Source organism: Peromyscus leucopus, chromosome 2 (genome assembly GCF_004664715.2).
Source record: "Peromyscus leucopus breed LL Stock chromosome 2, UCI_PerLeu_2.1, whole genome shotgun sequence".
Lineage (NCBI taxonomy): Eukaryota > Metazoa > Chordata > Mammalia > Rodentia > Cricetidae > Peromyscus > Peromyscus leucopus.
In genome coordinates this window covers 80,202,930-80,218,827 of record NC_051064.1, presented here as the reverse complement: position 1 = coordinate 80,218,827, position 15,898 = coordinate 80,202,930, and the positions used below count along the sequence as shown (strand labels likewise).

Here is a 15,898-nt window from a genome sequence, read left to right as displayed (position 1 = left end):
CTTGGTAATTTAATAAACTTTGTGCTGTCAGCTCCACATTTTATGGATTTGAGTTTGAGGAATTACTTTGGGAGTTATAGCAGGGTTTTACTCACATCTGCCATCATTAATAGTGGCTTGTGAATCATGAGGTTATTTAAATATTACTTCAATTTAAACCTCACAGGGAATCAAATGAAATTTATGTTGTGATTTTAATTTTTAGAATTATAATTTTAAAATGAGTTTTAAAATTATTGTTATTAAGTGAATAAGCATACTGAATAAATGTGATTACAGTCCTATGCTGTCAGGCTCAGCTGAAATTACATAATTATTGAATGTGGTAAAACCATTTATAAGTTCTGAAAGATGGCAACCTTGTTTATAGTTAAAACTAACTAGAAATTCTTAATTTTTCATTAAACATGGGACTACAGCTAGGTGCTGGTAGCTCTCATCTTTATTCCCACGTCTCAGAAGACAGGGGCAGGCTGATCTCTGAGTTCAAAGCCTGCCTAGTCTACAGAACAAGTTCTAGGACAACCTGCACTACTCAGAGAAACCTTGTCTTGAAGAAAAATGGGACTAGAGTAGTGGAAAAACAATCTTCTCTGTGCCATTTAATTTTTATATTTATTAATAAAATTCCATAGTATTGTTTATTTTATCATAAATCCTATGTCTCAACTTTATTATAAATCCTATTTCACTTAATAGATGACTTTATGAAAAGTTCATCTAAGTTGCTATTCAATAGGAGCTAAAGTAACCCTGAGAATATTTTGCAAAAGATATTAGAGACATAAAACACTATGAAATACCCCATAGCTATGCTTCCTGGTATTAATTGTAAATATTACATTCTGAGATGTTATACATAACTCAGAAAATTTAAAAGTGTATTAAAGGTAATGCAGCTTCATGTCCCTATAAGTGAGCAAGGAAAACAGAGTGGAAAATGTCACTGGCTGCAAGATTATCAGTCCCACAATGTGTGTCTAAGCTTCAAATATTGTTCACACCTATGTTCAGAGGTTATGCCACACAGCTGAACAGCTATGAATTATACATGCTTTGAATATATGAGCTGTTTGGAAAAAACATTGCTCTTTCTAATTCCTTGATTATGTGATGCCCTTTAGGCATGCAAAGAAAGAACTTGGCTCATTTAAGGTATCTTCTCTTCCCTCTTCCTTCCTCTCTGTGTTGGGTACCTACATCATTATCTTCTGTAGTGAGTACCCCTGTAACATTTATAGTAAGTCACATCTCAATTTCTCATTCAAAGGTGGGTCAATATCTTAGTTGCAGAAATAAGTGAATAGATACATCTCTATTATTTTTTTAAATTTTACTTTTTGCTTCATTCAACTATACTTTTATATTCTGAAGATCAGTGTACACTCTTTCATAAGAATACACCTTCTCTTAGTTGTTTTGATAAGTACCATGACCAAAAGGAACTTTTTGAGGAATTAGTTTATATCAGATTAAAGCTTGTAATTCATCATGAAGGAAAGTCAAGGCAAAAACTCAGTCAGGAACCTGGAGGCAGGAATTAAAGCCGAAGCCATGAAGGAATGTTGCTTACTGGCTTGCTATCCAGGCTTATGTTCCACTATCTTTCTTATACCTCCAAGGACCACCAGCCAAAAAATAGAACCATCTACCAGTGGGTTGGCCCTCCTGCATCAGTCATTAGTCAAAGAATGCCACACAGACTTACCTATAAGCAATCTGATGTAAGCATTTTTCAACTGAGGTACCTTTTCCCAGATGACTTTAGCTTATATCAAGTTGACAAAAATCTAATGAGGAAACCCCCTTTTATGCTTAGGTTGGCTGAAGAGATGCTAATTAAAGAAACTTTCAGTTGCAGATGACTAGTTCTAGAGATTTAATATGAAGCATGTTGACTAAGGAACAAAGCCAGGCTAGAAAAATGGCTCCCTGGTTAAAAGCCTTGCTATGCATCATGAAGACATAAATTTCAGTCGTAGCACTGCTGTAGAACACTCCATTTCTACACTGTGAATATGTATTACTTCCATTGGTTAATAAAAAGCTGACAGGTCAGTACCTAGGCAGGAAGTTAGGTGGGAAAGCCACACTGGGAATAATGGAAAGAAGGAGGGTGGAGTCATGAGAGATTCTAGCCAGCCACTTAGGAAGCAGGATGTGTAGAAAATGAGGTAACAAGCCATTAGCCACATGATAAAGTATAAATAGAAATTTTGATTAATTTAAGTGTAAGAGTTAGCTAGTAACAAGCCTGAGCTAATAGCCAAGCATTTATAATTGATATTCAGCCTCTGAGTCAGTTATGTAGGATGGGGCGATTGGGATAGGAAACATCCAATTACCTAGCACAAACCAGATGTGGTCTCCCATGCACCATCATTAATGCCAGCTCTGTAAGGGGCAAAAAAAGGAAGATAACTCAAGCATTCTGGTTGTCAACGTAGCCAGAAAAACATGAGCTGCAGGTTCTGAGAGAGAACCTGCTTTCAAGTAAGTGATAGAGGAGGATGTCATGGGCCATGACATAAATACAACAGATGGCAGTCAATAATTTGACTCACCAGATGAATAACTCTCTGATGGAGAAATCTTGTTAAGCAAGGCTTATGTGATCACAGACTCTGAAAAATGGTTGCTTATGTCTGTAATTTTTATCATGTGCCGCTACATTTCTTCCCTAAAAAAAAAAGCTATGGGTATTTTTCCCACTGTCTGTGTGTTTATCTCATAAATATATTTCATCAACTGGGCATACATATAGTTGTGAATGGTCAGAAAGAGGATTTCTGCTTAAATTGTATAATTTTGATGAATAAAATAATACTAGGATATTTTTTTATAACTCAGACTGACATAGGAAAATAACAGTATTCTCAGCTACAATGACAGTTTTTACACATTTAGCTGATTTTAGAATTTAAAGGAAATGCAAAATAGACTAGTTGCCCCTGGAAACAAATTACACAATGGCAAGTTCCCAGATGTCTGTTTGTTGAACCAAAGTCAGGCTGGTAACATTCAGACAGATATAACTCCCTGCAGCAACTGACTTTCTACATGTACTCAGGTTAAGATACAAGATTCAAGGTTCAGCCAACTAACTATTTATTGTTTAAGTCCTGAATTTCAATGTCACTCCCTGTCTGGGAACATTGACCACTTAGAGCTATGTGCTTGCTTACTCACTGGCTGGTCAGTGTGACATTCTAAGCCTGAGAGAAATCATGTGATTCCTTACATCAGAATGGCTCTGTCTCTTATTGTTTACTCAAGCAATGCTATGTGGTCCTGAATATGTAACTCATTTATTGTCCAGAGTTTGTTCTGGGAAAAAAGAGTGAGTGAAGAGTGAGTAAGTGAGTGAGTAAGTGAGTGAGTGAGTGAGTGAGTTAGTGAAGAGTAAGTGAGTGATGTAGAAGAGAAATGAAAGATATGAGGGAAGAAATATAGTAGGTGGAGAGAAGGTAGGTAGAAGAAAGATGAAGAGAGATGTGTAGAGGGAAAGAAGGGTAGAAGAAAGGTCTGTATGAGATAGCTGTGTGAGAGAGTGCGTAGAAAGGGCTGTGTCAAGACAGAGAGATTGTCAGAGGAAGATTTTTTAACATAGACAAAAGACAGAGAAGTAGCTCACATTCAAATCTCCAGTACCAACATTTAAAAAGACAAGATAACACTGCCGGGTGATGGTGGTGCACGCCTTTAATCCCAGCATTCAGGAGGCAGAGCCAGGTGGATCTCTGTGAGTTTAAGGCCACCCTGGTATACAGAGTGAGATCCAGGACAGGCACCAAAACAACACAGAGAAACCCTGTCTCCGGAAAAAAAAATACAGATAATGCTTGTAACTCTAGTACTAAGGATAGGTCATTGAGATAACATCTCTCAGGGGATGACTGGCCTGCTACTTGAGCCAAAATGTCAAGCCCCAGGTTCACTGAGATATCCTGTCTCAAGAAAGTAATGTGGATGGATATTAATAGAAAAAGAAACCTGACATGGAATGCTGGCCTCTGCATATATAAAAATGCATCTTTCTCTCTCCCTCCCTCCCTCCCTCCCTTCCTCCCTCCCTCCCTCCCTCCCTCCCCGCCTCTTCTCTCTCTCTCTCTCTCTCTCTCTCTCTCTCTCTCTCTCTCTCTCTCTTTCATAAACACACACACACACACACACACACACACACACACACACACACACATTTAAAATTGAGGGAAAAACCCAAATGTCTTAGTTGGGTTTTATTGCTGTGAAGAGACACCATGACCACAGCAACTCTTAGAAAGAAAACATTTAATTGAGGTGGCTCACTTACAGTTTCAGAGGTTCAGTGTATTATCATCATAGTGGAGAGCATGGCAGTATGCAGGTAGAAATGGTGCTGACTACATTTTGATCAAAAGCCGACAGGAAATGGACTACAACACTGAGTGAAACTTGAGCAAAAGAGACCTCAAAGCCTGCCCCCAAGTGACACACTTCCTTCAACAAGGCTAAACCTCCAACAGTGCCATTTCCTATTGTGAGACCAAAATGAGCCATCTTAGAAATAAGACCAAAATGCTTTCACCCTAAAATTAAGGCCTAAGATTTCTCCTTTTGGGAATAGGCCATTAGTTACTGAAACCAGTCAGTTCAGATTCCAGAAACCAGGAAGTGTAAAAGTACAGAGTCACAAGATAGTCACAAGGTAATGCCTGCCAGACTATGGAATGTCCTCTCCCTGGTTTCCAGGGTAACTGACCACAGAAATGCCCCCACCTGAGGGCAGCCAATGAGAAATGGTGGCGGGCAACCACTCCCTTAGAAGTAATTTCTAGAAGTCCCTAGAAGCGAGCCAATCAGAATTGTATCTATACTAGCACCCCTAAATAATGTAACCTTGTGACTTTTCCCTTTAAAAACTGAGCTTGCAGACAGGTGGGCACTTCCTCCAGCCTCCACTGTGTTGGATGTATTGGACGAAGTCCCTGCCTAGGCTTGTATTGCTTTTGGATATCCAGAATTAAACCTTGCTTTTGCATTCCGGCATGTTCGTCTTTGGTGGTCTCTCTGGGGGTCATGATCTGGGCACAACACTATGAGCTTACAGGGGCCAATTACATTCAAACCACCACAGACACCCTTGTGAAATACCTGGCCTCTCTCTCTTTTCTTAATTGCTGAGGGAGATTCCATTATCCCTTTCTTCTATCCTTGACTCTAAAGTCACAACCATATGGCTGAAGCTGCCAAGTTCTGCTGCTTGCTGGGGTTATAACAAGGCTCCCCAGTTCAGTTACATCTTCACCAACTTTCTGTTTTCAATAGTTTTCTTCACTGCCTAAGACTGTTTGTCCTGAAAGCCAATCTGTAGATGAGGCTGGCCTCAAACTCCGAGATCCACCTTCCCCTGCCTTCTGAGTACTGGAATTAAAAGTGTGCACTAAGACTTTTCAGACAAGGGTAAAAAGCAGTCATATTCCTCACCAAAATATCACAAGACCATTTTCCAGGCCACATACTAATGTTCTTCTTTGAAACCTATTAAGCCAGGCCCCCACAGTTCAAATCACCCCCAACACCACTGTCTTTCATGCTCCTAGTATGGCCCATTAAGCCCCACTTAAAGCATTCAACTTCTTTTCTAATCTATAGTCCCAAAGTCCACATTCTACCAAATAAAAGCATGGTCACACCTTTTACAACAATACCCGGGTCTCTGGTAACAACTCTGTCTTAGTTAGGGTTTTATTGCTGTGAAGAGACACCAGAACCATGACAAATCTTACAAAGGAAAATGTTTAATTGGGGCTGGCTTACAGTTTCAGAGGTTCAGTCCTTTATCATCATGGTGGGACATGGCAGCATACAAGCAGACATGGTGCTGGAAAAGGAGCTGAAGGTTCTACATTTTGATCCACAGGCAGCAGAAGGAGACTGTGTGCCACACCGGACTTAGCTTGAGCATATGAGACCTCAAAGTCCACCCCCCTACACATACACATAATGACACATTTCTTTCCAGAAGGTCACATGTGGTGTTGTATTGTGTCACCCAATATATTGTGTCCCCCAATAAAATTTATCTGAGGATCGTAGGAAAAAGCCAGCTACTATATTAAACATAGAAGTCAGGCAATGATAGCACGTACCTTTAATTCTATCATTCAGGAGGCAGGGATCTGTCTGGATCTCTGTGAGTTCAAGGCCACACTGGTAACAGAGTCAGGCATGGTGGCACATGTCTTAAATTCCAACACTCGTTAACCACAGAGGTCTGGAGGTCTGTACAGAGCAAATGAGATAGCAGAACAGAAAGGCATATAGGCATGGGTATACAGGAAGTAGGTCTCTTTGGAAACTGAGGTATCAGTGAAGTGAGGTTAGCCTGTGGCTTTTCCAATTCCTCTGATCTCTCAGGCTTTCATCCCTATATCTGGCTCTGGGTTTTTATTTAATAAGACTGTTTAGCAATTTGTCTACAGCCACATCTATTCCAACAAAGTGCCACTCCCTATGGGCCAAGCATTAAAACACATGAGTTTATGTGGGCCATTCCTATCAATCTACCACAACAAGCCATTAGAAAACATCACAAACAGAAACCCTGTCTCAAAACAAAACCAAGAACTACAGTAACTGAGGCTGTAGTCTCAACCTTCCTAATACTGTGAGTCTTTAATACAATTCTTCATGCTGTGGTGACCCCCAAGAATAAAATTATTTTGTTGCTACTTCATAACTGTAATCTTGCTACTGTTATGAATTTGTAATGTAAATATCTTATATGCAGTATATCTGATATGGGATCCCGTCCCCAAGGAGATTGCAACCCACCTGTTGAGAACCTCTGAACTAAGGATTGCTGATAGCAGAAGAAATAATCTTCTCCTGAAATGAGCATGTAAATTAGTTATCCAACACCAAATGGTCACCTTGTAAAACATACATACAGGCAGCATTATACAGACCAAGCATGTTGCATTTACATATTTAGAAATATAAATCGAGACAGAGAGAGAGAGAGAGAGCAACAAATAAAGAATGAAGCCATAAATTTGAAAATGTACATGATGCAGTAGGTAAGAAAGTTTGGGAGAAGGGAAAAAAGATGTAATTATAATATCAAAATTTTTAAAAATTAAAATTATCAAAAAAAATTCTTAATTTGTATTGAACATGGGTTTTTTCATACAGTGTATTCTGATTATGCTTTCTGTTCCCTGCATTCCAATAGTTTCTCCCCACTTCCCCTTGCATGTAAATCCACCCCCTTTCTGTCTCTCATTAGAAAACAAACAGGTTTCTAAGGGACAATAATAAAATAAAACAAAAAGAACAAACTGGAATAGGACAAAAATAGAATGAAAAGAACCCAAGAAAAGGCACAAGAAACAGATATAGACAGAGACAGACTTGTTCACACTCTCAGGAATCCTGTAAAAACACAAATCCTAAAGTAATAATATCTATGCAAAACACATAGGGTAAAAATTAACAAATAAATAAATAAATAAATGGCTCTGATATTCCATGCCATTGAGACAAGGAAGCTTTAAAGATTCTGATGAGTTCTGACATTATGAGACAAGGGAAGCTTTAAAGATTCCATTGAGTTCATTTTCTGTTGGCCATCTGCTGATGGGTATGCAGCCTACACTTGAGTAGTTTGTTTCCCCAGTGAGACTCCCTTGGAGAAAACTAATTTTTCATTTGCATTTAGCTACCAATTGGAGATAACTTATGGGTTAAGCATGAGGCATGTATTCAATTCTCCTATAAGCTCTAGGGCCCTGTCTTAGTTAGGGTTACTATTTCAATGTTGAAACACCATGGCCAAAAGCAAGTTGGGGAGGAAAAGTCTATTGGGCTTATACTTTCACATCACTGTTCATCATTGAGGCAAGTCAGGACAGAAACTAAAACAGGACAGGAACCTGGAGACAGGAGCTGATGCAGAGGCCATGAAGAGGTGCTGCTTGCTAGCTTCCTCCCCGTGGCTAGCTCAGTCTGCTTTCTTACAGAACCTAGGACCATCAGCCTAGGGATGGCCCCATCCACAATTGGGTAGGCCCTCCCCATCTATCACTACTTAAAAAAATACCTTATAGGAGTATCTTATGGAAGCATTTTCTCAGTTGAGGTTCCCTCCTTTTAGATAACTCTAGTTTGTGTCAAGTTGATATAAAACTAGACAGCACAGATCCTGTCTGATGATGAATCTTGCAGGCTTTGTGCATGCTGCCTCGGTATCTGTGAGTTCCTATGTATGCTGGTCCTGCTGCATTTAGAAGGCCTTTTTTCCTTGGTGTCCTCTATCCCCTCTGGCTCTTTCACTCTTTCCAATACTTCTTCCACACGGTTCCCTGAGCCCCATGAGGAGAGATTTGATGGAGACATCCCAGTTAAGGGTAGCTTTGCCTTGCATTTTCCTAATTAAAAAAAAAAAAGATGCTGGGTACAATTGAAGTGTTTCTGAGCCATTTGAGTTTCCTCTTTTGAGAATTATCTGTTTAGCTCTGTACACCATTTTGTAATTGGGTGATTTGTTTTCTTGACATCTAGTTTCTTTAGTTCTTTGCTTATTTTGGATATTAGCCCTCCATCATATGTGTTCATTGGAAAAATCTTTTCCCATTCTGTAGGGTGCTGTTTTGTCCAAATGACGGTGTCCTTTGCCATAGAGAATCTTTTCAATTTCTCTTCTATTTAGTTCAAATATCTGATTTTATGCTGAGGTCTTTGATCCATTTGGAGTTGAGTTTTGTTCAGGGTGATCAGGATGGATCTATTTACATTCTTGATCTTCTACATGCAGCAGTTCAGTTTGAGCAGCACCATTTGTTGAAGACACTGTGTTTTTTCCAACGTGTGTTTCTGGTCTCCCCATCAAAAATCGGATGTTCACAGGTATGTGCATTTATGTCAGGGTTTTCTATTTGATTCCCATGATCACTGTGGCTGTTTTTGTGCCAATACCATGCAATTTTTAATACTATAGCTCTGTAGTACAACTTGAAATTGGGAATGGTGAGTCCTCCAGCAGTTCTTTCATTATTCAGGATTGTTTTAGATATTATTGGTTTCTTGTGTTTCTATATGAAGCTGAAAATTGCCCCTTTCAAGATCAGTGAAGAATTGTGTTGAAATTTTGATGGGGAATACATGGAATCTGTAGATTGCTTTTGGTAAGGTGGCAATTTTAATCCTATCCCTACATGAGCATAGGATGTCTTTCTGTCTTCTGATATTTTCTTCAAAGTCTTAAAGTTTTTATCATACAAGTTTTTCACTTACTTCACTAGAGTTGCACCATGATATTTTATATTTTTGAGGCTGTGGTGATATTGTGTGCCCCAATATAGTGTGCACCATAATAAACTTATCTGGAGCCAGAGAACAGAACAGGCACTAGACAGACATAGAGGCCAGAAAATGGTGGCACATACACATCTTTAAAACTAGCATTCCAAAGGCAGAGATCCATCTGGATCTCTGTGAGTTCAAAGCCACACTGGGAACAGCCAGGCATGGTGACACACCTTTAATCCCAGGAAGTGATAACAAGAAGGAGAAAGGTATATGAGTCATGAAAACCAGGAACTAGGGTCTGGTTAAGCTTTTAGGCTTTTAGCAGCAGTTCAGCTGAGATTCATTCCAATGAGGACACAGAGGCTTCTAGTCTGAGGAAACAGGATCATCTGAAGAATTGGCAAGGTGAGGTGGCTGTGGCTGGTTGTGCTTATCTGATATTCCAGCATTCACCTCAATAGTTTCTAGATTTAGTTGTAAAGAGTTGAGAATTTGTCATCCATTTGAAGAAAAAAATTGTCTAAATTTCTTTCAGTCTTGCAGAAACAGTTACTCCAGCTTCTCCTTGACCAAGATCACCAGCTCTCCCTCTCCTAGCTTTTCCCTTTGTGTGCAACCAAGAGAAGAGCCATCAGTGAGGTTAAACTATTACTGACCATGAAGCAATAGCATTTTGAATAGCACTTTGGGGGATAGAAGGAGTTAATCCATCTCTTGGCCATGCCTACTTCACAGCTTTGGAATATTTGAGGCCCTGAAAATTTAGACTATTTATTAAGAGAATGAAAATGGCCTAGTAAGTGACCTCATTCACTAGGCAGAAAGAACATGATTACACATGACATTTGAACATAAGGTGTCAAGAAGGCTTTACTAAGAACAGTATGGTGTTGAAATTAGTTCACATCAAATTGTTGGTTAAAATAAAGCACAGGGCTATGCCTCAGCTAAGGAGACCAGTAGTGGCAGTTTAAAAAAATGTCCCACAAATGGAATGGCACTATTAGGAGGTGTGCCCTTGTTGGAGGAAGTGTGTCACTGTGGGGGCAGGCTTTGAGGTCTCTTTTGCTAGTTTCCCTCAGTGTGACAGTCACTATTGCAGTGACTTCCTGTTTCCTGCAAGATGTAGCACTCTCAGCTCCAGCACCACATCTGCCTGCATGCTGTCATGCTCCCCACCATGTTGATAATGGACTAAACCTCTAAAACGGCAAGCAAGCCCCATCAATGACATGTTTTCCTTATAAGAGTTGCCATGGGAGGCCTTGCCTTCTTGTGGGGGAGGAGTGGGGGAGTGAATTGGGAGGGAAAGGCTGGGGGAGTGGGAGAAGGGAAGAGGGGGATCTTTGGTGTGTAAAATGAATAGAAAATTTTTCTTAATAAAAAAAAAAAGAGTTGCCATGGTCATGGTGTCTCTTCACAGCAATAAAATCCTAAGTAAGACACCAGTCATCATTAAAATCCTGCTTGCTGAGATGAAGAGACAGCTTGGCAGTTAAGATCACTGTCTGCTTTTCCAGAGGGCCAGGATTCAATCCCCAGAACCCACATGGTTGTTCACGACTGTCCATAGCTCCACTTCCAGAGGATCCAGTGCTTTCTTCCGGCCTCAAAGGGCAGCAGGTATGCATGTAGTACACAGACATACATGCAGGCAAAACACTGATACAAATAAGTAAATAGGCTGCTTGTTGATTTGGACCCAAAGAGATTATCTACAAATAAGTCCAATGTTCTGTTGTTCTGTTCAGACAGGAAGAAAAAGTAAAGAGTAACAGGGCCCCAGAGCTTAGTAGGTTCGCAGACATTAGTAGGTTCCCAGACCTTAGCATAACTGACTCTGTGATGAAAGCACCATTCAGGCAGTAAATTCAGCATGTAGACAGTACCACCTGCCAAAATGAAAACAAAGAGCAAATCCATTAAAGTCCATAGTTGTGGGAAAGTCTCTAAATGTACTAACTTTCCTTTTTGGACTTCTGTAGTTCTGCTTCTGGCTAACTGTACTTGTTATCTTAAGTATGTCAACCCAGAGCATGGTTTTGTGTGTGTGTGTGTGTGTGTGTGTGTGTGTGTGTGTGTGTGTGTATGTGTGTGTGTTTAATAGCTCACCCTGAGAAAGGTTAGGAGCTACACTGGGATCCTGAACAGTTGGTGTCATTGCCAGCCAGCTAGTAAAGATTTTCTATTAAACCCATGTTTAAGAAGTGTTCTCTGGTGGCTATCCCACAACATAAACTTCATATCCATCAACATATTTTGCATGACATTGTTAATAATTTCTGGGAACTCAAATGGCTACTATTTTTAGGAATTAATCACACGGTGATTAAGGTTCTTTTGTTTATAAGTAAGAGCAATTATAGTTTCTAAATATGATTACCTAATATCTATTCTAGCCACACGATCTTATAATGTGATTTTAACACTTTTCACAGAGACACAAGGTCTCCTTGAACCTGGGTGAATTCCATAATTCATGAAATTCCACGAACAGGATGAAATGCAAATGATAGCCAGTATACATACTAAGACTAGGGACCCCAGGAACAATGAGGCTTCGGCCTTGCCCATCTCCTTGGGACCTAAGCCTCTTGAGTCCAGTGACTTTCTTTGATGCTCCATCTATCCTGAAAACCATCATAAAGCAGAGACCAAAGAGAGATTTAAAAAAATTCTCATGTAGCCCCCTCTTCCATTCCAGCCCCTGGAGTTGTGAAGTTCTGATTCTTCCAGGCATCCTAGCCTAGTGGGATGGTTGGTTTTTTCCAACTCTATACAAATCTATACATATCTGCATTGTTCTTTGCATTACTTTCTAAGGTGCCACAATGGAACATTTAGCTCTAAATTTAATAATTTTTCTATCCAAAAATTCTAAATTCTTTCTATATTCTTCCCCCAAAATTACATGGTCAGGTCTATCACAGTAATACTCCATGATCCTGAATAATTTCTGTCCTTATTTGTTTTCTCCTTCTGTAATAAGACATCATGACCAAAAGCAACTTGGGAAGAAAAATTTTTTTGGCTTACACAGCTCAGTCACAGTCCATCACTGAGGGAAATCAGGACAGTAACTCATGGTGGGAATCTGGAGGCAGGAATTGAAACAGAAGCCATGAAGGAATGTTCCTTACTGATGTTCTCTCCCTGACTTGTTCAACCTGCTTTCTTATAACAACCAGGACTACCTGCCTAGGGGTGGCATGATTCAGTGTGCCACAGACAGGATCCGCACTGATGCTGAGGCTCCTGTCACCATCAAAGGTCATGCAGCTGCCTGGTACCTGAGACCACACCTGGGGCCATGTGGGGGTTTTAGGACCATGCTGCCATTGTGTCCATGCTGTTCTAAGTGACCTACACTGCCAATAGGGGCCATGGTGACATTCAGGTCCAGGATGCTGCCAAGGACCATGTCTGTAGCTAAAAGTTTTCCTGTGTCCTGCCTGGTCCTGCAGCCATTCAGACCCAAATAAACAGACAGAGGCTTATATTGTTTTTAAACTATGGCCATGGCAGGCTTTTTGCTAGCTAGCTCTTATATCTTAAATTAACCCATTTCTATAAATCTATACTTTGCCACGTGGCTTGTGGCTTACCAGTACTTTACATCTTGCTTCTCCTGGCAGCAGCTAGCAGCAACATCTCCTCTCTGCCTTTCTCCTCCTGCTCTCTCTAGTTGGAATGGCCTGCCTAACCGTATTCTGCCTTACCATTGGCCAAACAGCTTTATTTATCAACCAATCAGAGCAACACATAGTCACAGCAACAGAAAGACATTCTACAGCACTTCTCCTTTTCTATTTAATCAAAAAGGAAGGTTTTAACTTTAACCTAGTAAAATTACATATAACAAGCAAGAATTATAGTTACAATATTTAGTCTATTTATATTTTACAAATTTAAAGAAAATATTCTATCCTATATTTATGAGTCTAAAGTTTTATATCATAGCCCAAACACAGCTGCGGTCTGTAATGATGTCCAAGGCCTGTCATACAACTAAGGACCACATGGACATCAGGGGCCTGGATTGCTAGGGCCAGATTAGTGTACTGCTGGGGCAATGCAGATCTGAATAGTCTATGCTGCCATCGGGGCCATGTTGTTATCCAGGCCTGGGATGCTGCCAGGGGCCATGTCTCGGTCAGTGGCCCTCCCTCCTCTTGCCCCTCGCCATCAGCAGCAAGTGAGAGAGCTGGCCCTGGGGCCACAAAAGTGGCAGAGCTGGCTCTGCCCCTTACCAGCTACAGCAAATGAGAGAGTGGGCATGGTACCTCACCTGGGGAGCACACTAGAGCTGACTCTGTTGGCAGGGTGCAGGTGATCCAGGCCTGTGGGCATGAGAGCAGAAGAGATATCACACACACCCCCAGTATGCCATGGGATGGCAAAGGTAAGGGAAATATGCAGGAGAGCCAGCCTCAGGGGCATGAGAATGGAAGAGCTGTCATGCCCTTCACTAACTGGAGCAATTGGGAGAATGGGTCCTGCATCTTACCTGGGCAAAACAGAACTGGCCCTGGTAATGTGAGTGCAGGTGAGCCGGACACAAGGATATGAGAGCAGGAGACTTGCCCTTGCTCCTTGCTCCTTGCTCTCTGCTATGTGGGGTGAGCTAGGCATGGAAGTGCTGGAGAGCTCACCCAGGTGGTTATGATGAAAGAAAGCTGGTGGGCTGACCAAGCCAGCTACCATCCAAGCTCAGAACCAGGACTACGAGGTAAGCCCACCCCAATATCCATTTCATCTATGAACTGCTGGATCATGTGAAGTTGCTGGACCTGAAGATTTCCTGGCTATAACCTGATTCACCATAGGCCAGAGCAGCTTCTTTATTAACCAATCATAGTAACACATATTCACAGCGTACATAATGAGCTCCCACAGCAATATATATTTTTAAACACACTGTAACCCATTTAGATGTTTTTGTTATTGTTTTTTTTCTCTTAATCTGTCTTTACTGCATATCTCTATCTTTTTCTGACCACATGAGCATTTAAACTACTAAGTGGATGTGGCTAGGACTAAAATGGCAGCTTTGGCAGCTGGCTCTGCCCAGCTCCTTGGTCTGTGAGAGCTTAGCTTCATGGAAGAGGTACTGGCAAGAGCCACATTTACCACCCCAAATCTGGGAAGTTTTTGGATCCATGCTGTCACCAAGTAGAGCACCACTTGCTGCTCACAAACCCCATTAAGTGTTCAGTAGTAGGACCTCCCAAAAGAGCTGTCCATGTTGCCAGCATGAACCAGGAAGCCACATTTTAAAGGAGCTGCACCTCTGCTTACCTCCAGCAAATGGAGCCCACACAAGAAAATGCTACTACCAAGAAGCCATGCTTAACCTGTTCTTCTGTGTGTTTAGAATCCTTTTTTTAAGCTTTCTCAGGTTTTATGTGGACATTCTTGCCAAATGCTTGGGCACCATAGGTAATCTCAGGGTCCTCCCCAACCTGATCACAAATACATAGCAGCTGCTTCCCAAATAATTGACTCAGAGGCTTAATATTACTTATAAATGCTCGGCTGGTAGCTCAGGCTTATTACTAACTAGTTCTTACACTTAATCCATAATTCTTATCTGTGTTTAGCCAAGTGGCTTGGTACCTTTTCTCATTATGGCATTCTTATTTTGCTTCTTCTGCATCTGGCTGGCAACTCCTGACTCCACCTTTCCTCTTCCCAGCATTCTTAGTTTGGTTGCCCTGCCTATACTTCCTGCCTGGCTACTGGTCAATCAGCATTTTATTAAACCAATTCCAATGACAAATCTTTACAGTGTACAAGAGGATTGTTCCTCCACAATCCAGTGCTCTGAAGCATTTATTTCCACTCATTTCTGCCCTCTCCCCCTCCCTTCCTCAATAAAGAGCTTTCTGAGAACATGGTGACACACATTTTCCTTTCACACACAGAATCAGTCAGGTGTTCTGACCTTATGTTCTGACCTATGTGGTCCAGAGCAGGCAAGCAACTGATGAAGGAGAGAGAAAGGTGACAGGAATACACAGTGAGCAGCAGAGGCACCACCTCCTCTCCAGCTAAGTACCAACATACAGTGTATCTCTGTGTAGTGAGGAGGTGGTCTCTTACCCATTAGGGTTTTTCCAAGGAGGAACAGGCTCTTTCTGGTTAAAGGTAAATGCTGGTAGCCAAAGAACTCGTGTTTGAATAATACCTCTGACACTAAACTTAGATAAGTAGTCTAAACTTGCCGCACCTCAGTTTTCCCTCCTGCAAGATAGGGAGAATAATGAGCTAACAATTATAAAACACTAGAAATAATGATCACCCAATCATTGTTAACTGTTGTTATTAAATTGTTGCTACTGTCACGTTGGACTATCTCCAGATCCTAATTATAATGCAACCTCATTATATTTTCCTCCATGCACGCTATCAAGCCACCCTACAGACAAGTTATGACATTCTTTAGTTACTGAACTCTTTGTTATAAAAATCAACATGAAACACTTTAAAGCTGCTTTGGCAGTAAAGATAATGGGAGCTACTAGGAGAACTCAACTTTTCCAGGAATCCTACTTCAAGGCATTCCTTCTGAAGCAGTTTTCAAATGTACAAAGAAAAGACACCTCCA

At 40.9% G+C, this 15,898-nt stretch overlaps 1 protein-coding gene across 1 annotated transcript in view; it reads right to left on the bottom strand.

The window, feature by feature from the left end:
- The window catches only part of LOC114696289 (heterogeneous nuclear ribonucleoproteins A2/B1-like), a 43,978-nt gene extending 31,266 nt beyond the window's left edge, over positions 1-12,712 (bottom strand). Inside the window, exon 1 of the mRNA XM_037203329.1 lies at positions 12,659-12,712. Within this exon, the coding sequence (XP_037059224.1) occupies positions 12,659-12,712 (54 nt within the window). The remainder of the gene's footprint in view (positions 1-12,658) is intronic.
- Positions 12,713-15,898: the final 3,186 nt, after the last annotated feature.